General features: G+C 38.7%; 2 protein-coding genes across 6 annotated transcripts in view; both read left to right on the top strand.

The window, feature by feature from the left end:
• Positions 1 to 16,679, top strand: part of SLC35A3 (solute carrier family 35 member A3) — a 74,338-nt gene extending 57,659 nt beyond the window's left edge. For 2 of the 4 annotated variants that reach the window (XM_074381366.1, XM_074381365.1), the window contains exon 8: positions 1,353 to 1,668. In XM_074381366.1, coding sequence (XP_074237467.1) covers positions 1,353 to 1,524 — 172 coding nt within the window. In that variant the 3' untranslated portion in view covers positions 1,525 to 1,668. Of the gene's footprint in view, positions 1 to 1,352; positions 1,669 to 2,048; positions 6,450 to 16,369 lie in introns of those variants that run through there. The other 2 variants (XM_074381368.1, XM_074381367.1) reach the window with 2 other exon arrangements.
• A 74-nt stretch (positions 16,680 to 16,753) lies between these two features.
• MFSD14A (major facilitator superfamily domain containing 14A) overlaps positions 16,754 to 26,733 on the top strand; it is a 57,685-nt gene continuing 47,705 nt past the window's right edge. The window contains exon 1 of one of the 2 annotated variants that reach the window (XM_074381361.1): positions 16,754 to 16,982. In XM_074381361.1, the coding sequence (XP_074237462.1) occupies positions 16,899 to 16,982 (84 nt within the window). In that variant the 5' untranslated portion in view covers positions 16,754 to 16,898. The remainder of the gene's footprint in view (positions 16,983 to 26,733) is intronic. The other variant, XM_003933265.4, reaches the window with a different exon arrangement.

Here is a 26,733-nt window from a genome sequence, read left to right as displayed (position 1 = left end):
TTCCCTGAGTGGAGTGGCTGAATTAATAGACTGGGTGGCATGAGTGGGAGGATGAGTTTGGGGGGACCTTATTATGAAGGGTCTTTTAGTAATAATTAGTAATTATTTTTCACTTACAGACAATTAAAAAAAAAAAAACCCAGGAGCATGGCTTTGAACTATTAGTAGAAACTTTAAAAGCAAAACTAACTTATGTCTCTATAATAGCATTTTTTTAAATGTACACATTAAAAGTTAAGATTCCACTTTGGAAGGCCATGGTGGGCGGATCACTCTAGGTCAGGAGTTCAAGACCAGCCTGGCCAACATGGTGAAACCCCGTCTCTACTAAAATACAAAAAATTAGCCAGGTGTGGTGGCACACACCTGTAATCCCAGGTACTTGGAGGCTGAGGCAGGAGAATTGCTTGAACCTGGGAGGTGAAGTTTGCAGTGAGCTGAGATCACATCGCTGCACTCCAGCCTGGGCAACAGAGTGAGACTCCATTTCAAAAAAATAATAAAGTTAAGATTCAGGTTGGGCACAGTGTCTCATTCACAGCACATTGGGAGTTTGAGGCAGATCACTTGAGCCCAGGAGTTCAAGATCAGTCTGGGCAACAAAGTGAGACCTCGGCTCTGCAAAAAATAGAAAAATTAGCCAGGTGGGGTGGTTTGCACCTGTAGTCCCAGCTACTTAGGAGACTGAGTTGGGAGGATTGCTTGAACCCCACAGTCGAGGCTGCAGTGAGCCATGATCGCAGCACTGCACTCCAGAGCTTGGACGACCGAGTGAGACTCTGTCGTTAAATGAATAAATGAATGCATGCATGCATGCATGCCCGCCCAGGTGCGGTAGCTCATGCCTGTAATCCCAGCACTTTTGGGGGCCAAGGCAAGAGGATCACCTGAGATCGTGAGTTCAAGACCAGCCTGACCAACATGGTGAAACTCTATCTGTACTAAAAATACAAAGTTACTTGTGCGTGGTGGCACCTGCCTGTAATCTCAGCTACTCGGGAGGCTGAGACAGGAGACTCTCTTGATCCCAGGATGCAGAGGTTGCCAAGATCGCGCCATTGCACTCCAGCCTGGCGAACAAGAGTGACATTTGTCTCCAAAAAAAAATACTAATATTTGTAGTCTGGTTTACACATCCAGTCTAAATTCATTTCCAATTTATTGTAAGGTAGACTATATCTATAGTTACATAGGATAAAGAGGAAACCAAGAATTCCCCGTATTTAATGTAATTTCCTTTTGTAAAGCATCCTATAAAAATTGGTTCTGAGTTTTGCCTGTTATTATGGATTTTAAACTAAACTTTGCCTTGGTTTAACATAAAAATTTTCCTTCCATATGTTCAACTAAAGAATTAAGAACTGGCCGGGCGCGGTGGCTCAAGCCTGTAATCCCAGCACTTTGGGAGGCCGAGGCAGGTGGATCACGAGGTCAAGAGATCGAGACCATCCTGGTCAACATGGTGAAACCCCGTCTCTACTAAAAACACAAAAATTAGCTGGGCATGGTGGCGCGTGCCTGTAATCCCAGCTACTCAGGAGGCTGGGGCAGGAGAATTGCTTGAACCCAGGAGGCGGAGGTTGCGATGAGCCGAGATCGCGCCATTGCACTCCAGCCTGGGTAACAAGAGCGAAACTCCGTCTCAAAAAAAAAAAAAAAAAAAAAGAATTAAGAACTGTCGTTATTGAATTTATTGCATACAAAATCTCTATTAAGTTGAAACTTAAAATCCCTATTAAGATGAAACTTCCTCTTGAAGTTATGGGACTTCTGACAAGTTATTTAAATTCTTTAAAACTGTTTCTTCATATGTAAAAAATGAAGATAATACTAGTACGTCTTCATAGAGTTGTGAGAATTCAATGAAACGATGCATATAAAGCACTTAGCGAGATACCTGGAATGTAGTAAGTACTCAAGAGTTTTTAGCCATGTTACTGGAACGTTTTGCCCCAAATTATAATTGTTTTTATAGTAAGAAAATAGAAGGAACTTGTTTTGCTTTTAATCTGATTTTCTCTTTTTTATTTTGTCTTCGTCTTATTCAGTGTCTTTTTCCTTGGAGCCATTCTTGTAATAACAGCTACTTTCTTATATGGTTATGATCCCAAACCTGCAGGAAATCCCACTAAAGCTTAGTTGTATACTATCTTTAACTGGTTTTTCACGATGGTCCACTAGGAATCTCGACATTAATCTTGCACAGAGGACTTCTACAGAGTCTGTGAAGATATCATCATGCTGAATCTGATCATATTGTTTAAATGGTTAAAAATATAAAAGTTTAAGGATAAAATATGTGTATATGTAACAAAACACATTGCATCTAGAAATCAAAACTTAAGAGTATTTCCAGGGATTAGAATTAGAAGGAATATTAGTGGAAACTTGAAATCTGAGTTTAAAAAGATTTTACCTTTTTGGTTGCTGCAGAAATGTTCTATGCACTCTTTGCAAGAGCACACAACAAATGTCAAATATCAATTTTTGCAAATTAGATTTAATCTTATTCAATGTTTTTATCTTACTCTTTCTGTACAGCTATATCAAATCACATGAAATATTCAAAGTTTGAAAATTATAATTACCTATAAAGCTGTGAAAAAAATAGAAATATAATTTGAAAAAACATTTCACTTATCAGAGATTTTTATATTTATACAAAAGATTACTAAATGAAGGATTGCTAAATGGTTTTTGTTCAGTTACCTAAACATTAATAAAGTACTATTCTGGGTATGATTTGTCAGAGAATAAATACTATATCTAGATTTAATGTAGAGATACACACTATTTCTCCATATGACTTTTAAGATATTTTAGTGCTTCAATACTGCTGAAAGCAATCCAGTTGCTCCTGTGCTAAATAGTAGCCAGCGAATCTTATAGTAATGGAGGATAGCCCCTAATCTCTTAATTGCATTTTATTTCTGTAAATCAGATAAATCCTTAATATTATTTTAAATTAAAATTTGTAATTGCCATTAAATTTTTCAAAATGTAATTTAAAAGGATTTAATAATTTAAAATAATTATTGTGTAATATCTACATTAGGAGAATTTTGAACTATCAAGCATATATAGTATACGGTTAAAAGTTATTAAATGAACATTTTACTCACTGATCTGTAAAAACTTCTTTAATCTACAACTATTGACAAAAACAACACTCAAACAAATATAATAGTACAGATGTCAGAGACTGAGACCAAATGACTTTTCTTGGAGACATTCCAGATTGCCATATTACATTATTTTAAATAGCACTATAATTTTAAATTCAAGCCTGCTCAGAAGAGCTTTTTAGGTCTCTCATAAACCTACTGTTCCCAGGAATACTCTCATCACATGACTGGGAGAGGTAGCCAAATTTGAATTCCCTTTCTGTGTTCCCACAAAAGCTGCTGAGAAGGAGCCACCATTTTGCTTTAAAATAGTGGTTTATTTTTCCTTTTTAATTAACACTGGAGCTGAGGATGCAGATTGCAGGAGTTACTTAATAAATTGGTTCAAGGGAGAGAGAGTATGTTGGAAATGGTAAGGTGATTTGATGGGCAAAAATTCTATAATTTGAATATGGGTTTAATTATTGACTATCAACAGAAGTACTGAGTATAAGAAGTATTTTACTTTTTTCATTTCATTCATCCTGTGTGTGTGTGTATGTGTCTCTATATATATTTTGTTGTAGTTGTTTTGTTTTATTTTTGAGACGGAGTCTTGCTCTGTCACCCAGGCTGGGGTGCAGTGGCGTGATATTGGCTCACTGCAACCTCCACCTCCCAGGCTCAAGAAATTCTCCTGCCTCAGCCTCCTGAGTAGCTGAGACTACAGGCTTGCCCCACCATGACCAGCAAATTTTTTGTGTTTTTAGTAGAGATGGGGTTTCACCATCTTGGCTAGGCTGGTCTCAAATCCCTGACCTCAAGTGATCCGCCTGCCTCAGGCTTCCGAAGTGCTGGGATTACAGGCGTGAGCCACCGTGCCCAGTCCATACTGTATATATTTTTAAAGTCTGTTCTAATATATATAAAAACTGTAAAAAATCAGTATTTTTATATAGCTCTCATGGGTTTTATTAAACAGAATTTGGCTCAAAAATACCATGTTACAAACTGTTGGGTACACTTGCCTAACATGAACTGGCAGTGTTACCTTGTTTTTGCAGTCATAGTCTACATATTGCAGGTCTCATCAGTTCCATCCAAAGTTTAAAAGCATTTAAAATTACGAAATCTTTAAAATCAATTTGGTGGTGATTCCGAATTGGTACCAAGCAAACTTTCTGGATGCCCAACATGATTTTCAGTAACCACCTAGAGTATTTGTTTAATAAGTTCACCACATTTTGAACATGGTAGTTTTAGACTGCCATAATATTCAGAATTACATTATTACCTCCTGCTAAGTAAAATCTAAGTCCTGCATATGCACAGAATTCAAGACTAAATATAATGATTCATGTTTAGCACACATTGAAGTATTGGTTGAGTACTTATGTATTAATACAGTGTGCATTCATATTTAATTGTTCAGGGTTAGTCTTTCTATTTTAATAATTTAAAAAATTATACAGGTAAATTTTTGGATATCAGACATGTTAGTTACAGTAGTAACACATTTTTAGGTATCTAAACACAATTTTCAAGATTCCTAACAAAAATTATAAAAATGTAAACAAGAGTTGTAAAAATGGACAAAGTAGTCAAGTTATATTTTCAAAGCACAATTTTATCAGACAGGCATAATTTACATTTTGCTTTTCTAGTGTGTTTGAAAATGTTTATTAGAGATTGGGCTATGTCGTTCATAATTTTTAATTCACAAAAAGTAATCATATATGAGAAGATGGACCTGTGTCCTAGGATTGTGTCACATATACAGATAATGCCATTTCCTTGTGTGTGTGATGTGTGTTTTGATGACCTCCACAGGCCTTACTGTATCAAGCTTTTATAATGATGACGCCTTCATTATTTAAATTCCTTTACTTTTTATTTGTTATCACATAACTACTTTGTGCAATGTGAAAATGTGCTAACTCATGGTAGAAGAGTGCCAATTGATAGTTCTTTTAAAAATTAAGAATATGGGCTGGGCACAGTGGCTCATGCCCATAATCGCAGCACTTTGGAAGGCTGAGGTGGGCAGATCACAAGGTCACGAGTTTGAGACCAGCCTGACCAACATGGAGAAACCCCGTCTCTACTAAAAATACAAAAATTAGCTGGGCATGTTAGCATGCACCTGTAATCCCAGCTACTCAGGAAGCTGAGGCAGGAGAATCACTTGATCCTGGGAGGCAGAAGTTGCAGTGAGCTGAGATCATGCCACTGCACTCCAGCCTGGGCAACAGAGCGAGACTCCATCTCAAAAAAAAAAAAAAAAAAAAAAATTAAGAATATGGTATTTGGGAAGAAAAGTTTGAAATGCAACAGATAGATGTTTTGACACAGTAATAGTATATTATCAATTCTTCAATAAGTGATTTTAGAGATGTAGGCTACTTTTATGGTGGATTATATAGAGATGCAAAACTTAAATGTTTACATCAATTTATATTGAATGTCACATAATTTCATAGAAGGAAAGTTAGCTTGATATTTAGATTCTAAGGAGATATAATCTGAAAGGAAACTAATTGTGTTCTCTACAATTAGTTACTGTAATACTGATTATTCTTACATATCAAATTGTTGAACTTTTAAAATGTCATTGTATAGTCATTAAACTGAGGTAGGTTTTTTCTTAAGGGTTTAGCATCACTCATGTGATTTACACATTCACTATTATAATATTTAATTACTATGGGTGTATGCTTTACATAAAAAAGGCTTATAAAAGTTATTTATGCTATATTGAAAGTCATCTTCAGAATCTCCAGGTATTTAAAGTAGTTACAGGAGCAGAGAACAAGCACTTTCATCAAAATCTGGTCCTACGTGCCTTGCTTTACCAAATACCTGATTCTTCTCGAGGGTGTTCCTGTAATTCACAACTTTGGACATAGGAGCAAAATTAGGATGTTTAGAAATAAATACATTTCTATTTTTTTGGTTGTTTCAACATTTGCTCTTTAAATTCAGTAACAATTAAAATAAATATATTACAAAAGCATAAAGATTTGTGAACAATACTTACTTAACTACATTGTGGTACCATTGCTCCATCATTGAGCTTTTTGAAACTTTAACAATTGTATAAAACTGTCAGTTTGTTGTTTCATTTGTTATTACAAAATATAATTTACTGTAATTTAAAAACTTTTTAAAATAATTTGGATCCTGACTTTGTCTATATCTGTATTTCCTTTGTTTAGAAAGGTTCTTTTGGATTTGAGAATGTAATTTGTATATTTAAATTTTTTATGGACATGATTCAAAGGAATGTATAAAGTGATCTTTTGTTAAATGGCTTTTTAAATAAATTTCTCTTGTCATTTTTTGGTATCCAGCTATTACCTATTTAACAGATTTATTGGAATATATTATTTCATAAAGAACTATACAAATCTTTTTCTAACTTCCTTTTCCTATTTACCTGTCTATGACCTAACCTATTAATTAGTCTTCTCTCTTTATATATCAAAAATGAACTGCTGATTTTTTTCTCTAGCTCTGTAGTACCTCTATCACTATCATATGTGATCTTTCTTCTTTTTCTCTGGCCCATACTCTAGCATGAAAGACTGGGTTGGCCAGGTCCAGTGGCTCATTCCTTTAATCCCAACACTTTGGGAAGCCAAGGCAGAAGAATTACTTGAGCCCATGAGTTTGAGGCCAGCCTGAGCAACATATGGAGACCTTGTTTCTACAAAAATTACCTGGGTGTATTGACATGCACCTGTGGGCCCAGCTACTCAGGAGGCTGAGGCAGGAGGATTGCTTGAGCCCAGCAAGTTGAGGCTGCAGTAAACCATGATGATACTACTGCACTCCAGCCTGAGTGACAGTAAGACTGTGTCTCAAAAAACAAACAAAACAAAAACCCAAGCAACAAAAAAAGAATGACTGGGTTTATTGAAACTAGTTAGAATTTATCTTTCCATATGTTAGTAACAGCCTAACAGGTTTTTTGTTTTAAATATCTTTAGGCTAGCCTCAAGGTTAAGTAATTATTCTTCATAATTTGAATGTAATTGCTTCAGTTGTGACCGTCAATTGAATGCATGGCGATCAATCATGATAATATACAGGATTTTAGTCCTGTATTTACTACTGAAGTAACCTTACACAAAATACTTTGTAAAAAGAAATCACTAAAATGCCAGCCTTTCAAAAATGTATATTTTTCTTTGGTGACCTCTCATGAAAAGCACTAACCTAAAATATTTAATTATCTTTTTTATATTATAATACTTCTTTTGTTGGAAATATATCACAATCCTCAAGTCCCAGTGCTATGCAAAAATATCTTATAAACTGAATCTTACAGATAATACTGCCTTTTTTTTTTTTTTTTTTTTGAGATGGAGTCTCACTGTCGCCCAGGCTGCAGTGGTGCAATCTCAGCTCACTACAACCTCTACCCGCTGGGTTCAAGCAGTTCTGACTCATCCTCCCAAGTAGCTGGAATTACAGGCAGTGCCACCATGCTTGGCTAATTTTTGTATTTTTAGTAGAGATGGGGTTTCACTGTGTTGGCCAGGATGGTCTCGAACTCCTGATCTCAGGTGATCTGCCCACCCTAGCCTCCCAAAGTGCTGGGATTACAAGGGTGAACCACCATGCCTGGCCAATATGCCTTTCAAAAGAGACTGATAGCGACTAGCATTAGTAATCATACTGGTTGGGATTTTTTTTTTTGGTTTTGTTTTGTTTTGTTTTTTGAGACAAAGTCTTACTTCCGTTGGCTAGGCTGGAGTGCAGGGTCACAATCTTGGCTCACTGCGCTTTGACAGCGGGAGCGCAAGTGATGCTCCCAGGAGCTGCAGTCCCCCAAGTAGCTGGGACTACAGGTGTGTGCCACCACTAGCAGCTAATTTTTGTATTTTTTTGGTAGAGATGGGGTTTCATCATGTTGCCCAGGTTGGTCTCAACCTCCAGAGCTCAAGTGATCCGCCTGCCTCGGCCTCCCAAAGTGTTGGGATTATAGGTGTGAGCCACCACACCCAGCCCATACTGGTCTTACTGTTTTTTAAAAGAGAATTCCTTTAAGGCAGGACTGATTACATATACACTCCAGAAAACAAAATAGCAAGGAAGAAATAAATTACCTTCATTTACCAAAGATCTGAGCTTCTACTATGGTTGAAAGTGTTTTGGTCATTGCAAATTCAGGGGTTTCCCAAGTTCACCCTTAGTTCTGGCTAGAAATATAAAACTTACTGAAAGCTGTTATACAGAGAAAGGAAATACAAATTAAAACCAGCCAAAGGAAGTGACACATAAAGCAGAGTCTAGGAGTGGTCCAAACTTGAGGCTTTTCATGTCCTTTTCTTGTAGAGTCATGGAAGGTATTATCCACTCCTGACCACAGTGTTCAACAGTACATACATAGTGTTGCCATTCAGGGAAGCTCACCTAGCTTCGGTGTCCTGATTTTATTGAGGCTCTATTAGTTGGCATGGTTGATTGATTTTTTGCCCATGTAGTTGTCCTCACTTTCCAACATCTGCCTCTCCCTGGAGATCTGGCTGATATCAAGACTTCAGGGCCTCACTATAGATTGTCTGCTTAGCAGTAAACTGTCAGGAGTTGTCTGAGGAACCTACCATGAATAATAAAGATACTCCTATCACTGGGACCTCCCAAAGACTTAGACCAGAACTTTGTTTGGATGGGCCAAATTTCTTACTATGCAATGACCATTCATCTCTATATACATCCTCCTGAATTGATGAGGGTGATACAAACAATAGCAATTATTTTCAGACTTTTTTTTTTTTTTGACAGTCTCACTCTGTCAACCAGGCTGGAGTTCAGTGGCATGATCACGTACAACCTCTGCCTCCCAGGTTTAAGCAATTCTGCCTCAGCCTCCCAAGTAGCTGGGCTTACCAACACTCACCACCATACCTGGCTAATTTTTGTATTTTTAGTAGAAACGGTGTTTCACCTTGTTGGCCAGGCTGGTCTTGAACTCCTGAAGTCGGGTGATCTGCCTGCCTCAACCTCCCAAAGTGCTGGGATTACAGGAGTGAGCCACTGCACCTGGCCCAGAGACTTTTAATTTATACATTGTCAAGCCGGGTGCGGTGGCTCAAGCCTGTAATCCCAGCACTTTGGGAGGCTGAGGTGGGCGGATCACAAGGTCGAGAGATCGAGACCATCCTGGTCAACATGGTGAAACCCCGTCTCTACTAAAAATACAAAACATTAGCTGGGCATGGTGGTGCGTGCCTGTAATCCCAGCTACTCAGGAGGCTGAGGCAGGAGAATTGCTTGAACCCAGGAGGCGGAGGTTGCGGTGAGCCGAGATCGTGCCATTGCACTCCAGCCTGGGTAACAAGAGCTAAACTCCGTCTCAAAAAAAAAAAAAATTATACATTGTCATTTTTAATTTTAGAATTTCTGTCAAATTACCCTGAACATAATATGAATCTAGTGCAGAAAAATGTTTATAATCAGATACTGTATTAACACATATAGATATATTGAGAGAGCATAGTATTGTCATTTCATTTTCAGTTCTGATGTTTAATGACAACTATAAATTCTGGACTATTTTAAGGACAAATTTAAAACATGGTTTATAAACCTTTTATCTGTATTGTATATTAATATACAATTTTGAACTAATTTTAAATTAGCCATTACCTATCACCATTATAAGGAAGAGCTAAAACCTGATAACCAGTTGTTACTTTTGCTCCCAATAGGGCTTCACTAGTGTTAGGATCACATTTTCCTCCATTTGACCTGAGAATCAGGTGTTTTCACTTGTGCATTCGTTTTCATTCATTCATTTAGGATTTCTAAAATGTTAGAGGTAATTTCTTTAAAACAAATAACATGGTGTTCTTTTGGAAATATACCGTTTGTCTTAGATAAACACTTGCTTCTTTTTAAAGGTAGAACTCACTGAAGATTTAAAAGAATAATGGATGTGTTACAGTGTTTTGTGACAATCATCTGAAAATTTGTTAAAATATACTTTAGCTTGTCAAATGTGCAGCCTATGGGCTGCATGCAGCCCAGGATGGCTTTGAATGTGGCCCAACACAAATTCGTAAACTTTCTTAAAAAATTACGAGATTTGGCCGGGAGCGGTGGCTCAAGCCTGTAATCCTAGCACTTTGGGAGGCCGAGGCGGGTGGATCACGAGGTCGAGAGATCGAGACCATCCTGGTCAACATGGTGAAACCCCGTCTCTACTAAAAATACAAAAAAATAGCTGGGCATGGTGGCACGTGCCTGTAATCCCAGCTACTCAGGAGGCTGAGGCAGGAGGATTGCCTGAGCCCAGGAGGCGGAGGTTGCGGTGAGCCGAGATCGCGCCATTGCACTCCAGCCTGGGTAACAAGAGCGAAACTCCATCTCAAAAAAAAAAAAATTACGAGATTTTTTCTGCAATTCTTTTTAAGGCTCATCAGCTATCATTAGTGTTACTGCATTTTATTTGTGGCCCAAGATAATAATTCTTTCAGGGTCGCCCAGGGAAGCCAAAAGATTGGACACCCCAGCTTTAAATGTAGAGTATTTAAGAGGTTTGTTTAGTACTAAATCAGACTTGTGTGTTTTAAACAAACTCTGTGTGTGTGTGTTTGCTCTTTTGAAAGACACTGCATGTACAAACATGATTTCTAATAAGGTTTATTAAGTTTTTCCTTTTAGTCTAAAGTTTTATTCTGCTCAGATAGTAAATACAGCATTGATCATGCTAAGTGCTTTTTAAATATATACATGCTGCTTCAATCGGTCTTTTAAATATAGCCAAGGCAGGGTAATATTTCCTGAGTGACGATAGAATTATAGAAAATCATGAAAGATGTGTGCCCATGTTTCATTTTATGTCTGTTCTAGTTATATTGCTGTGAATTCTAGAATTTTAAAACTTGCCACTTATTTTGTATGTTATATATACAGAATGCCTCAAATTTCCATTATTTCATATTATTTTTCTCAATTTCCCTCATGTGCCAATTTCACTTTGTTTTCAATATGTTGTTTTTATAATATTGCCATTTTAATGGCTTCAATCATACTATGACAAATTAGGTTTAAAAAACTTATGGTTACCTCCATGAACTTACACATGTAGCATTATTAAATAACTTTTTTTTAAATTAAATTTTCTCCAGCTTTTCATTTTGCTGCATACAAAAAATTTGAAAGACTGGTCTGCCACCTAAATCCAACCATTATTAACATTTTGTCACACTAGCCTTATCTCTGTGGGGACATTTTACCCCATATACTCCAGCATGCGTGACCTAAAGATGCGGACATTTTCTTAATTAACCTCAGTGCCATATTATCACACCTAATAAAATTTAAATTAATTCAGGTCACTTCATCTAAGTTCAAATTCAAATACAGTTGCCCCTTTGTAAACGTGAGGGATTGGTTTCAGAACCCCTACCTTGTGTATACCAGGATCTGGGCACACTCAAGTCCTTAAGGGGAAACCTTGAATAGGAAAAGTCAGCCCGCCCTCTGGGTGGGTTTCACATCCTGCAAATACTGTGTTTTTTATTTGCATTTGGCTGAAAAAAATCTGCATATGAGTGGACCTACACAGTTCAAATCTGTTGTTCAAGAGTCAACTGTATTCCCAATTGTCTCAAAAATTATTTTTTTATAGCTTTTTTATTTTGGAACCAGGGTAAAATCAAGGTTAATGTTTTGTATTTGATTGTCTCTTTTGGTCTAGAAGTTCCCTTCCTACACCACCACCCCCAATGGCTTTTTTATACCAAGAGTCTCAGAATGCTACCCCTAAAGACTTTTCTCTCCATGATAGTACTTTTTGAATGACTAGAGTTACTTTGCTCCTATTCTGGATCTATGTGGTTTGATTCATTCCCTTTATTCCTTTCATGCCCTTTGAACTGCAAGTCAAGTCTTTAGGTTTGATTACCTTCAGGTTAAATGTATTGAGTAAAAATATTTCACATATTTTATATTGTATCACTTAAAAGGCATAGATTATCTCATTATTAATGTTAGTAATGGATTATTTGGTTAAGATGATGACTACCCCATTGTAAAGGTTATTGTAAATAAAGTTCTCCCCATTGTAAAGGTCATTTTTTCGCACTTAGTAATCTATGGAGTAATGTTTTGGCACCAGGGTATTCAACTTAGCATCAGCTGATGATTCTTGACTGAATCATTCATTACGCCGGGGTGAAAAATGGTGATTCATTTTTTTTAAATTCTCTAAATTTCTACATTTATTCGTTGATATTCTTTTTTTAAATAAAAAAGCATATTTCCTTCCTGTTTCGCCAATGCCCTTTTTTTAAAAAATGTCTCTGTCTTCATGAATTAAAAAAAATTATTTAATATATTATAGCCAATTGGTCACAGTTCTTTTTGATGCTTATGGAAGTCACAGCAAGCTAGCTCTTATGTTTTTAAAATATGACCACATTAGTCTTCTAGTCCTTTCTTGCTTCAGGCACAAGAAATCTGAGGCTTACCTTGTCTTGTTCCAAACCTGGATTATCAGCTAATTCTCCAAGAAGCCCTATTCCTTTTAAGGGGAGTGGTATTTATTTTTTTCTTTGGATTTCTAGCCAGTGAATGGAATTTATTATAGAATCCATTGTAACTGATATATCATTGTTTCTAGGCCATTTTAGTGGACAGAGCTAGGAAATAACAATTCTAAAAGATAGTGAATTTTAATTAACATTTACAGTTAAAATTTAGCAACATGGCCAGGTGCAGCGGCTCACGCCTGTAATCCCAGCACTTTGGGAGTCTGAGGTGGGAGTAACACTTAAGATCAGGAGTTCAAGACCAGCCTGGGCAACATAGTGAGATCCTGTCTCTACAAATAATAAAAAATAAATTAAAAAATAGAAAAAAGTTTTATATGAAAAGTATACTCTGAGAACTCTGGCTCCCATATCTAGCCCTTCATTTTTAACCATCTGCTATAGGTATTTATTTTTATTATTTTTCTGATTTATTTTTCATGTGTTTCTTTCTAAAAGGCAAACAAATATGCATATTGCTGTACTTACTGTGCCTCTTTCACAACATGGGGTTTTTGTAAAATTTCTTTGGATGTTTAGAAAGGTTTGTATGTTAGTTACAATACATCCTGATAACATTTTATGTAATGCATTTAGAGTCCCCAGTTTACTTGTCTAGTCCTTTACTATTTAATTTGACAGCTTTAAATGATGGCAATTATCTATGTGACAGTCGGTGAACATATTATCTCTTCATATATATATATATATATATATATTTTTTTTTTTTTTTTTTTTTTTTGAGACGGAATGTCACTTTGTTGCCCATACTGGAGTACAATGGAGTGATCTTGGCTCCCAGGTTCAAGTGATTCTCCTGCCTCAGCCTCTCGAGTAGCTGGAATTACAGGCATGTGTCACCACATTCAGGTAATTTTGTATTTTTAGTAGAGATGGGTTTTCTCCATGTTGGTCAGGCTGGTCTCAAACTCCCGACCTCAGGTGATCCACCTGTCTCGGCCTCACAAAGTGCTGGGCTTATAGGCATGAGCCACCATACCCAGCCATCTCCATATTTTTTGTAGTTGTCTTATTCCTATTTGATTAGTACATATAATATTTACACACTGTGTTCCCATCCTAATCCCCACCTTTGTTATAAAATTAATTAAAATTTAAAAAATATATTTAACACCCTACTGATACTTACCTGAAGTCTCTCCAGTCAACCCTTGGCTGGATGAAGCTCTTCTGTAGAGTATTCAAGGAGGGCTTGTAAGTACTGTGCAATAGTCTCTGAGTTGTGGCATGTTTAAAATTTCTTCTGGAGCCTGGATACTTAAAAAGTAAAGCTTGGCCACACAGAAAATCCCTGGCAAACATTTCCTTGAGTTTGTCTGAATTTGCGCTTCAGTGTTATATTGCTTGGTGTTATCAGAAGCGTGGCACCACCTGATTTTTTTCCCTTTTGGAAATGACATTTTGTTTGTTATTGATTTTTACCTAGAGGTCCGGATAATTTTTTCTGTATTATTTTATCTCTGATCCTTTTTATGTCATTTTTGTTCTCATAGCTTTTTTATTCTTCTCTGTGTTTCTTACTTTACTTTTATTTGTATCTCTCAGGTACCCTGTAGTTTTCATTTTTAGATTATTTTATCTTTTTAGTACATTGCCTGTTTGATCAGCTCTCATTTTACATGTTACTACTGAGTTTAAAATTTTTTATTTGCTGTGTTCTTTTATATCTGCAATTACTTATTAAATGATATTCATGTTGGACTGGTATATAATTTTCCTCTGCTTCATATTTTCTAGAAGTTCGTATTTTCTATTGATTGAAAAGTTTTCATTTTCTGTTTTTTTCTAATAGTCTTGTATTTTTGGTGGCTTTTGTATTCATGATAAAATGTGTAGGATTTTCTTGAATCAGCAGTAACAGGTGGTTCTATAGAAGGGATGTGGGTGACTTACTCAGTTTTTAGTTAAAGAGCACCCACTTCTTTCAGCATGGTGAAGTGCAGTTTCTTTAGTAATCTGTTCACAGTGGGGTTGAGATTTGGATTCTGTGATACAATCTTGTTTCTTTTCTTTTTTCTTTTTTGAGACGGGGTTTCACTCTTGTTACCCAGGCTGGAGTGCAATGGCGCAATCTCGGCTCACCGCAACCTCCGCCTCCTGGGTTCAAGCAATTCTCCTGCCTCAGCCTCCCTAGTAGCTGGGACTACAGGCGTGTGCCACCATGCCCAGCTAATTTTTGTATTTTTAGTAGAGACGGGGTTTCACCATGTTGACCAGGATGGTCTCGATCTCTTGACCTCGTGATCCACCCACCTCGGCCTCCCAAAGTGCTGGGATTACAGGCGTGAGCACCGCGTCCGGCCACAATCTTGTTTCTTTAGGAATCTTTTACTTTTGGCCACTTGCCATTCTTTCCAAGGAATCCCACTCCCTTTTAAGGTGCCTCATGAATTGTCCTCATGAACTTTCCAAACACAGGTTTCTGCTTATTTCCAAGCCTGATTCTTGGCCTTCCCATTAATTTTCAAAACTCCCAGTATTCTTCCAAATAATTCCCTTTTGCTTATGTTAGCAAGTGCTAGTTTGTTAGCCAGTGTTAGTTTCTGCGGATCTTAGCCAAAGAACCCTGACATACTGATCTTTTAGTGTGAAGTTTGTGAATACAGTCATCCCTCCATATGCGGGAGGGCAGTGGGACTTGGTTGTAGGATTCCCGTGGCTATCTCAGTGGATGCTCAAGTCCCCTTACATAAAATGGCATAGTTATTTGCTTATCATCCTCCCACATACATCATCTCTAGATTATTTATAGTACTTAATACAATGTAATGCTGTATAGTGATACTGTATTTTTAACTTTTTTGTTTGTTTTGTGGGGTTTTAAAAAATATTTTTATTCTGAGGATGGTTGAATCCACAGAAGGATACTGAGGGCCAGCTGTATTTACAACCGAAATTACAAAGCCACAAGTTCATACACAATAGGCCTGTTAGAACAGGACTGATCTCTCTTGTTTATTATTGCAGCCCTTCTAGCACAAAGCCTGGAACATTCTGGACATTTGTGTTAAATTTCTCTTACTACATTATTGCCAATAGCATTTACTGCAATCTGCAATTACCTTTCTTAGGTTTTGTAACTGTGTCTCCCACTAGAATCTAAGCTCTATGCAGATACTCTCTCATTTATTGATGTATCCCTGGCATCTAATAAAATACTAAAAAACACATAGAGGCACCCAGTAAATGTTTTTTGAATGACTGAACAATAACCAGTTCATAAGGCTGATAAAATTGGTGTAGTTGGATAACTATGACTTTCAGGGGCTATGAAAATCAGAGTAACCACACAATAAATTATCAGCCTTCTACTTCCATTCAAAACAAGCCCCTGGGAATTGCGTTATAAAATCTAGCATATTACTTTCTCTAAAGAGCTTCAAGTTGGATGTCAACTAAAAAGTTGCAGGTGAGGCTCGGCAGGGGTTCACACCTGTAATCCCAGCATTTTGGGAGAAGCGAGTATCTCTTGAGGCCAGGTTTGAAACCAGCCTGGTCAACTTAGCCAGACTCTGTCTTTACAAATGAAAAATTAAAATTAGCCAGGCATGGTGGTGTGCATTTGTAGTTCCAGATGCTTGGGAGGCTGAGGCAGAAGGATCATTTGAGCCCAGGCATTCGAGGCTGCAGGGGGCCATGATGGCACCACTGCCTTCCAGCCTGGGTGACTGTTTCTGAAACATCACCTTATCTTTCTCTTAGGTTACCCACTACTTATGGAAAATGGTTTCTTCTTTACGGTTCCCTTCGGTTCCTGTCTTGATTATAACACAGCTGGAGAGTATGCTAAAAACTTAGGACTTCTGATTAGAATTCCGGTGCCACCATTTATCAGCCGTTTCCGTGACCAGGTAACAACTTTTTGAAACAAATTCCCCCATCTGTGAAGACGGGGGACAATAACGACCCCCAACCGCCCAGAACCGTCGTGAGGATTCCGGGAGCTGGTGGAGGCGGAGCACGGAGCGGTCCAGGTAGCCAGCAGCCCGCGCGACGAATGAGCAGCCGGCCGGCGGCCGGGAGGGCGGGGCGGCGTCACGTGGGCGGGGCGGGGCGCGCTCGTCGGCTGATCGCACGATTGTGACGCGCCGCCGGAGGCTGGCCGGGCCCTCAAGATGGCGGCGGGCGCCCGGAGCGGCTCGGCCCGGCAGTAGTGGCGGGACGGCACTCGCCGCTGGAGCCGGCCGCCCCGGGAGTGGCTGCAGCAGCGCCAGGAATCGAGGATGGTAAAATGACCCAGGGGAAGAAGAAGAAACGGGCCGCGAACCGCAGTATCATGCTGGCCAAGAAGATCATCATTAAGGACGGAGGCACGGTGAGCTGAGTTCCGCGCCGGCGAGCGTCCCTCGGGGCCCCCATCCGGTCTCTCCTTTAGACCCCAACACTGCCGTGTCTAGGCGCCTCCGATTTCCCCACCCCGTCCGCGGTGCAGGTGTCCCGGGCTCGCGGACCCGCATGCCTTCGCTCCGGGAATCATCCTCCCCTGCTCGGGCCTGCGGCCTCCGGCGCCCGTCCTCTTTTATTCCCGCACCTGCCGCCCTCCGCTCCGGCCGCCTCTGCAGGCCCTGCGGCTACGAGCCCCACGTGCGCCTCCGCGACGGGGAGGAATGTGCCGGGCTCCCCCAGCGGACAGCGGGTCCGCCGCGCCCCTCGCCGCCGCCACCTCGCCTCGTCTCCGCCGCCAGGCCCCGCGGAGCCGTCACCGCGCTCGTCAAGGGTCTGGGAACGATCCCTGCCCTCCCATATGTTGCTAACGGGGTTGCGTCTGGCGCGGCGATTCTCTGCGGCCCCTTAGTGCGTTCGCTTTCAGTTTCCACGTCCCTTTGCGTCGCTGCTCCAGCTTTGGGCTGCTTAGTGTAGGTAAACCTTGTCTCGAGGTGGGCTTCCCTCACTTGCCGGAGTTGGAAGCATAACGGCAGACACTAGGGCACTGGAGCCTAGATTAGAACCCGCTAGTTTTCAAAGAAAAGTCATCATCACCGTGTGCCTTAACATCAGAAGTACTGGAATCAGTCATGACCTAAGGATCTGAGGAAGACACTTTGAAAGGAAGAAAGGTTTGCTTTTTAGAAACAGTTGTCATCACAGTAAACTTTATGCAGTGTGCTGCAGTTAACCAGCAGAGGACGTAGGATTTTTAATTGCAAAAAAAAAAAAAAAAAAAAAAGAACCTGTACTTTTTTATGCTTACATTTCTCTGTTGCTACACTCTGTGGTAATTGTTGCATCCGCTGATAACACGTTCTGAAATAGAATGGAAAGGTGATAAGAAATGTTTCACTTACCTGAAAAGTTTGCAGAAATGGTTCTGTTACTTCCATTTCTGTTTATATTTTATTGGAGCCCTGATCAACTGCTAGCACTAAATGAAGTTGGCCACCACTGAGGATTTGCTGAATTCACTTGAAAACCGTGACATTTAATGACATTTCAGAACACAGCCCAGTCAGTATGCCAAAATTTAGAAAACTTGGGACATATGTAATGACTTCAGAATATATTTTAACTGTCAAATTTGTTGCATGTCGTAGCTTTGACATTTATTGAAAAATGAAACATAGCTTTTGACATTTATTGAAAAATGAAACTTGGCAATTCCTCAAGTTCTTTTCATTGAACTTGATTAATTAAAACATTACTTTGATTAGATGGGTTATGAAGAGTCACAGCTCTTTTGACCAAGTAGGTAAGAACTATGTGGGGAGAAAAATACTGTTGCCTTTGTCAACCTTTAGAAAAAGACAGTATTTTATGTTCTTTATAAAAGCTACAAAATAGTGGCAGTGAAGGATTGTATTTTGTAAGACCAAGTGATGTTTAAGTTGAATATTTTTTGCAAAACGTAAAAATGAACGGTGATTAAGAAACACAACTTCCTTTTCCTTGGAAAGTTCAATTTTATTATCTGTCTTTGGGGTTTTGTTTGATTTGCTTTACAGCAGATGCTTTCTTTCCAAATCCTGTGAGTTTTGGAAAGGATTGTTTTTAAACTTTCTTGTCCTGTTCTTTATTAAGGTTGTAGTTAATTCTTAGCCTGCTTTAGGACCAAAATACATAGAACAAATAATTAAGACTTTTCTTGAGGGCTATGAACATGGGGGCTATTATCGTTTCTCATCTTTATATACTTAATATTTCTCTACTCTAGGAGCATTGGGCACTCCTTTAGGATAGGGGCTTTGTTTTGTGTGTTTGAATTACACAGGGCCTAGTATGTGAATTTTAAACTGATAAAAACACTTTTTTTTTTTGAGACGGAGTTTCGCTCTTGTTACCCAGGCTGGAGTGCAATGGCGCGATCTCGGCCTCCGCCTCCTAGGTTCAGGCAATTCTCCTGACTCAGCCTCCTGAGCAGCAGAGATTACAGGCAGGCACCAACATGCCCAGCTAATTTTTTGTATTTTTAGTAGAGACGGGGTTTCACCCTGTTGACTAGGATGGTCTCGATCTCTTGACCTTGTGATCCACCCACCTCGGCCTCCCAAAGTGCTGGGATTACAGGCTTGAGCCACCGTGCCCGGCGATGAAAACACTTTTATTTTGTACTAGTACATTCCTAGATGAATTTTTATTGTAATTTTATTTATTTTTATTTTTTGAGATGGAGTTTCACTCACATCCCCCAAACTGGAGTGCAGTGGCCTGTTCTCAGCTCACTGCAACCTCCGCCTCTCGGCTTCAAGATATTTCGCCTGCATCAGCCTCCCAAGCAGCTGGGATTACAGGTGCCCACCACCACACCCGGCTAATTTTTTTGTATTTTTAGTAGAGACAGTGTTTCACTGTGTTGCCCAGGCTGGTCTTGAACTCCTCACCTTAGGTGATCCTCCCGCCTCGGCCTCGCAAAGTACTGGGATTACAGGCGTAGCCACCTTGTCCAGCCACTTTTGTTTATTCTTATACATAATCAGAGGATATATTTCAATAAATGTAAGGGGAATATTTTTCATTATTTGTATTTTAATCCATCACAGCCTTAAATTTTAAAAGTGTAACTATTATAGTCATAGAAATGATTGTAAAATAATAATTGCTTGTCTACCTTTCTACTTAAAATAGGTCAGACTACTATTATGAACATTTTTTTTTTTTTTTTTTTTTTTTTTTTTGAGACGGAGTTTCGCTCTTGTTACCCAGGCTGGAGTGCAATGGCACGATCTCGGCTCACTGCAACCTCCGCCTCCTGGGTTCAGGCAATTCTCCTGCCTCAGCCTCCTGAGTAGCTGGGATTATAGGCACGCGCCACCATGCCCAGCTAATTTTTTGTATTTTTAGTAGAGACGGGGTTTCACCATGTTGACCAGGTTGGTCTCGATCTCTCGACCTTGTGATCCACCCGCCTCGGCCTCCCAAAGTGCTGGGATTACAGGCTTGAGCCACCGCGCCCAACCTATTATGAACATTTTTAAAGAAAGGGAAAAAATTGCCATTTAATATTCTGTTCTTGTGTGTTTTTTAATTCATCATATCATAGAATGTTTTAGTGCTATTGCTATTGACCTTAGAGTTTTAGAGTTTTTAGAAAGTTCCATCAGTGGGTAGATTGACTTTGACTCAGAGTCAGGTGTCTGAGGCTCTGTGGCCAGTACATGAGAGGTTGTAAACAGTATTTCACATACCTGGTCAGTGGTACTGATTTGAATCCCTTCTGATTTCTTTCTAGTTTTCAACAATGTTAATACAATTTTTTCTCTTGGTCCTTCTGCTAATGATATAAATGTAAGCCTATTTGGCCAGTTTAAATATTTATAAACGAAACTAGTAACAGTTGTTAATGATTTATCCAAAACTTAGAGCAAATTTTTAGTTTTTAACGATTGAGGAAATCCTTCTAAATGGACCAGATTAATCATAAGTTACTACTTTTTTTTGAAATTGTATTTCATTGTATTTCATTCAGCTGAATGAAAAGCCAGGCCAGCATAAAGCTAACAAGTAGGCTGCCTATTTGAGTAGACACAATTAAAATAAATTACATGAAGGTGTGTGATTCTAGATTGGGAGTTTTGTTTTTTTTTTTTTTTTTGAGACGGAGTTTCGCTCTTGTTACCCAGGCTGGAGTGCAATGGCGCGATCTCGGCTCACCACAACCTCCGTCTCCTGGGTTCAAGCAATTCTCCTGCCTCAGCGTCCCGAGTAGCTGGGACTACAGGCGTGCGCCACCATGCCCAGCTAATTTTTTGTATTTTTAGTAGAGACAGGGTTTCACCATGTTGACCAGGATGGTCTCGATCTCTTGACCTCGTGAGATTGGGAGTTTTTTAAATAAAAATAAGATTGGTTTTATTGATTACATACAATTTTAGCTACATTAATGTATATTATAAACTTTAAGAATTAGAAATAAGTGACTTTTATTTTTTAACCAAGAATAATCTGAGTTATGGCAGCATGTTCAATGAAAATTATTTAAGTCCTGTACAGTTTTTCTATATCTGTTTCTCAGATAATCAGGAACATCATCCAAGCTTTACATGACAACACCATAATGACCCTCATAACACAACTTCCATTAAGTAGAAATGAAGCATCGTATGTTTTCTTTTTTAGCAAAGACTCCCCCTTTTGTTGTATAGAGATGCCCCTCAAATAATCTTACTTTAATGTGCAAATAACTTTTTACCCACAAGAGTATATTGGGAGTTTTTAACCTGGGTCTGTTCAAACTGGAGTTGTTTGCCGATTTTTCTTTTGGCTGTGCATGTTTCTTGGAAGAGTTCCAAAAGGTCCATACTTTCGAAAAGTTTAAGAGTACCACCACACCCAGCTAATTTTTGTATTTTTGGTAAAGATGGGGTTTCACCGTGTTGGCCAGGCTGGTCTTGGACTCCTGGCCTCAAGTGATCCATCCACATTGGCTGAACATGGTGGCTCATGCCTGTAATCCCAGCACTTTGGGAGGCCGAGGCGGGAGGATCACCTAAGGTCAGGAGTTCAAGACCAGCCTGGCCAATGTGGGCAGATCACTTGAGGCTAGGAGTGAAGCAGTATATAGTACTCCTGGTTCCACAGATTACATTCAGTATTTAATCTCATACTGTATACTACTTCACTGATGTAAGTGATCATATTAGTTAATTTGTTTTTAAAGCATCCATATATAGAAATAGTTTTTAAGGCAGGAGCAGTGGCTCATGCCTTTAATCCCAACACTTTGGGAGGCCAATGTGGGCGATTCATTTGAGGCCAGGAGTCCAAGACCAGCCTGGCCAACATGGTGAAACCCCGTCTTTACCAAAAATACAAAAATTAGCCGAGTGTGGTGGTGCACACCTGTAATCCCAGCTACTCAGGAGGCGGAGCACGAGAATCACTTGAACCTGGGAGGCTGAGGTTGCAGTGAGCCAAGATCCCACCACTGCATTCTAGCCTGGCTGATGAAGTGAAACTCTGTCTCAAAAAAAAAAAAAAAAAAAAAAAAAGTTTTTAGTGATAAGTTTTAATGTATGTAACATTTTGGCATGTATGTAATATTTCAGTGTAGGCATTTAAGACAGCTGAAATAAAAATACATTCTGACATTTTTGAATACTAGAATTGTTTTGTTTAATTAAAGCATTACCACTTGTTTTTAAGCATTCCTGTTAGAGGCTAAGAGCTAAGGAGTTATTTACATTATTCAAATTGGAATTTTCCTTATTCTTTTAAAATGTGCTCATTTAAAAATATCTTTATTTTGGCAATACAATTGTGGGACTACATCTCTGGTAAAGTAGAAAATGTATAGTTCTTTCAGAAGTGAATTGGTACAATGACTTTAAAGATTTGATAGAAAGCAAGGCATATGTGAATTGCGTGGTTGGAAATACCTGAAAAAAGTAAAATTAGTATATCATTTGAAAATGAAGTGCATATCCTTGGATAAGCAGAGCCCTAGATTTTTATTTATTTATTTATGTTTATTTATTTTTTTTATAAGACTAGTCAAGTGCAGTAGTGAGAAGGGGGGAAAGAGTAGAACAAGGAGTTCTATCTGTAACTGTGAACAATCAATTGAGATAACTCACTACCTTCGGACCAGCCACCAGATTTTTTTTCTTGACATCTCTGATTTTAATTAAATAGGAGTCAGCAGCCATTTCAAAAGTAGGACCGAAGCTCTGACCCTTTGGAGTCTTTACCTGCAAGGATGGCTGAAGTAGTGGCAGGATAGCTCTCATCATGTAGGGCCTTTATAGACCCAGAGAGTTGTTAAATAGCCTTTGGTTGCTAGCATGCAAAATATGAGAAGGGCTCATGGTGCTTTTCTTTTTCTTTCTGTTTTTCTTTCTGTGGGGTTTCACTCTTGTTGCCCAGGCTGGAGTGCAATGGCGTGATCTTGGCCCACTGCAACCTCTACCTTCCAGGTTCAAGTGGTTCTTGCGTCTCAACCTCCCGAATTGCCGGGATTATAGGCATGTGCCACCATGCCTGGTTACTTTTTGTATTTTTTTTAGTAGAGATGAGGTTTTACCATGTTGGCTAGACTGGTCTTGAACTCCTGACCTCAGGTTATCCATCACCTCAGCCGCCCAAAGTGGGATTACAAGTGTGGGCCACCGCGCACGGCCCTATGGTGCTTTTCAAAAAGTCTAGAGACAGGGTGTATAGATTGTCTTTGGCAGGTGTGTGGCAGGCAGCATCGTAAATTACTTAACTCCTTACCTCCGTGGTTCAGCATAGGTTGGTGTGTTTGGAAATAAATTAATATGCAGGTTTTTTTTTTTTTTTTTCCGGATTATTGTAGTATCTAGTTCATCCTTAAATAGTTAGAAGATTTGCATACCAATATAATCATACCATCTGCAGAATTCACCTACAGTTAAAATGTAACTCCTTTGCAGCTACTGAAAGTTTAAGTAAAAAGTATAACTTTCTTTGGGTAACATTCTGACAAGTTTATATTATTTAAAAGTTTCAATTATAAAGAGCTCTGGTTGTCTTTCAGCATTATTTTGAATTGCGTCAGTCAAACAAAGTAACAGTTGACAGTTTCAGCCACTGTACATAAAGAAGAGATGAATATGGATATAATATAGCTCTCAACATTTCTAGTACTTTATAACAAAGAAATATTCCTCCCACTGCCCTGCTTTTTTAAAGAATCAGTAATACATTTCTTACATCCAGTTGTGGGAAACGATAGAATGGTTCAGGAGGGACAGGTATATGCAGTGTCCATGTCTTTCTCCATTCAAACCTTACTTAATTTTTAAAATTTATGCCGGACATGGTGGCTCACGCCTGTAATCCCAGCACTTTGGGAGGCTGAGGCGGATGGATCACCTGAGGTCGGGAGTTCGAGACCAGCCTGACCAACATGGTGAAACCCCGACTCTAAAAAAAATAAAATAAAATAAAATTTATTATTTTAAAAATATTTTTAGAGTTTTGGGGTACAGGTGGGTTTTGGTTACATGAATAAGTTCTTTAGTGGTGATTTCTGAGATTTTAGTGCACCTGTCACCTGAGGAATGTATACTGTACCCAATATTTAGCCTTTTATCCCACTCAGCCTTCCCCCGCATCCTCGAAGTTCATTATATCACTCTTATGCCTTTGTGTCCTCATAGCTGAACTCTCAGTTGTGAGAACATACTACATTTGGTTTTCCATTCCTGAATTACTTACTTAGAATAATGGCCTCCAATTCCATCCAACTTTCTGCAAAAGACATTATTTCGTTCCTTTTTATGGCTAAGTATTCCATGGTATATATATAACATGTTTCCTTTATCCACTTGTTGGTCAGTGGGTACTTGGGTTGGTTCCCTATCTTTGCAGTTGTGAATTGTGCTGCAATAAACATGTGTGTACATGTGTCTTTTTCACATAATGACTTCTTTTACTTTGGGTGGGTACCCAGTAGTGGGATTGCTGGATCTAGTTCTACTTTCAGTTCTCTAAGAAATTGCCGTTACTGTTTTCCATAGTGGTTGTACTAGTTTACATTCCCACCAGCAGTGTAAAAGTTGTTTACTTGTCACCACATCCAAACCATCTCTTATTTTTTTATTATTTAATTATGGCCATTCTTGCAGGAGTAAGATGAATTTTACTTTTTGTTTTTATTTGCATTTCTCTGATAATTGGTGATACTGAACATCTTTGCATGTATTTATTCACTGTATATTTTTTGAAAAATGCCTATTCATGTCTTTTGCCCACTTTTGATGGATTGTTTTTATTTCTTCCTGATTTGAGTTCCTTGTAGATTCTGGATACTACTCCTTTGTCAGGCAGATAGTTTGTGAATAGTTTTTCCCTCTCTATGGGTTGTCTGTTTACTCTGTTGATTATTCCTTTTTTTTTTTTTTTTTTTTTTTTTGAGATGGAGTTTTGCTCTTGGTCTGCAGGCTGGAGTGCAATGGCGTGATCTCGGCTCACTGTACCCTCTGCCTCCCAGGTTCAAGCAGTTCTCCTGCCTCAGCCTCCTGAGTACCTGGGGTTACAGACACATGCCACCATGCCCAGCTAACTTTTTTTGTATTTTTAGTAAAGAGAAGTTTTCACCATGTTGCCAGACTAGACTCAAACTACTGACCTCTGGTGATCCACCTGCCTTGGCCTTCCGAAGTGCTGAGATTATAGGCATGAGCCACTGTGCCTGGCCAGCTATAAGTATTTTGCTTTATTTCTGGGTTACCTGTTCTGTTCCGTTGGTCTGTTTTTATACCAGTACCATGCTGTTTTGGTAACTATTAGCTTGTAGTATAATTTGAAGTCCAGTAATGTGATGCCTCCAGATTTGTTTTTTGCTTAGTCTTGCTTTGGCTGTGTGGGCTCTTTTTTGGTTCCATATGAATTTTAGGATTGCTTTTTCTTGTTCTGTGAAGTACGATGCTGGTGTTTTGATGGGAATTGCATTCAGTCTATGGATTGTTTTGGTCAGCACGGTCATTTTCACAATATTGATTCTTCCTATCCATGAGCATGGAGTGTGTTTCCCTTTGTGTCATCTGTAATTTATTTTAACAGTGTTTTGTAGGTTTCCTTGCAAAGATCTTTCACTTCCTTGGCTAAGTATATTCCTAGGTGTTTTGTTTATTTATTTATTTATTTATTTATTTTTGCAGCCATTGTAAAAGGAATTGATTTCTTTATTTGATTCTCAGCTTGGTCGTTATTGGAATATATTAGTGCTACTGACTGGCATCAGTGATTTTGTATCCTGAGACTTAATGAATTTGTTTATCAGATCTAGGAGCTTTTCAGATGAGTCATTAGGGTTTTCTAGACATACGATCATATCATTGGCAAAGAGGGACAGTTTGATTTCTTCTTTTCCAGTATGCATGCTCCTTATTCCTTTCTCTTGTCTGATTGCTCTGGCTAGGATTTAAAAGTTTTTTAATTACTATGGCTACAGAGTAGATACAGATATTTATGGAATACATCTGATATTTTGATATAAGCATACATTCATACAGGTATACAATGTATATATAAAATCAGGGATACTGGGGTATCCATTACCTCAAACATTTATCATTTTTTTTTGTGTTGGGAACATTCCAATTCCAATTCCACTTGTAGTTATTTTAAAATATACAATAAATAATTTTTGACTATAGTCACCCTGCTGTATTCTCTAACACCAGATCTTATTCTTTTTATTTTTCTTTTCCTCACACTGCATCAACAAATATTCCTTCTATCCAACTGTGTTTTTGCACCCACTTTATCCCTGCCTCCCTGCTATTTTGCCAGCCTCTGGTAACCATTCTACTCTGTATTTCCATGAGATCAACTTTTTAAGTTTTAATTCCTGCATATGAGTGAGAATATGCAAAATTTGTCTTTCTGTGCCTGACTTATTTCATTGAACGAAATATCTTTCATTTCTATCCATGTTGTTGCAAATGACAGGATTTCATTCTTTTTATGGCTAAATAATATTTTACTGCATGTATGTACCACATTTTCTCTCTCTCTTTTTAAATTAGAGATAAGATCTTGTTATGTTGCCCAGGCTGGTCTCAGACTCTTCTCAAGTATTCCTCCTGTCTCAGCCTCCCAAAGTGCTGATGTTACAGACAGGAACTACTATGCCTGTCCTGTTTCTTCTTCTTCTTCTTTTTTTAACC

This window comes from Saimiri boliviensis, chromosome 11 (genome assembly GCF_048565385.1).
Source record: "Saimiri boliviensis isolate mSaiBol1 chromosome 11, mSaiBol1.pri, whole genome shotgun sequence".
NCBI classification, from domain to species: Eukaryota; Metazoa; Chordata; class Mammalia; order Primates; family Cebidae; genus Saimiri; species Saimiri boliviensis.
The sequence above is the reverse complement of the archived record's forward strand: the minus strand, read 5'-3'. Positions and strand labels throughout refer to the sequence as shown.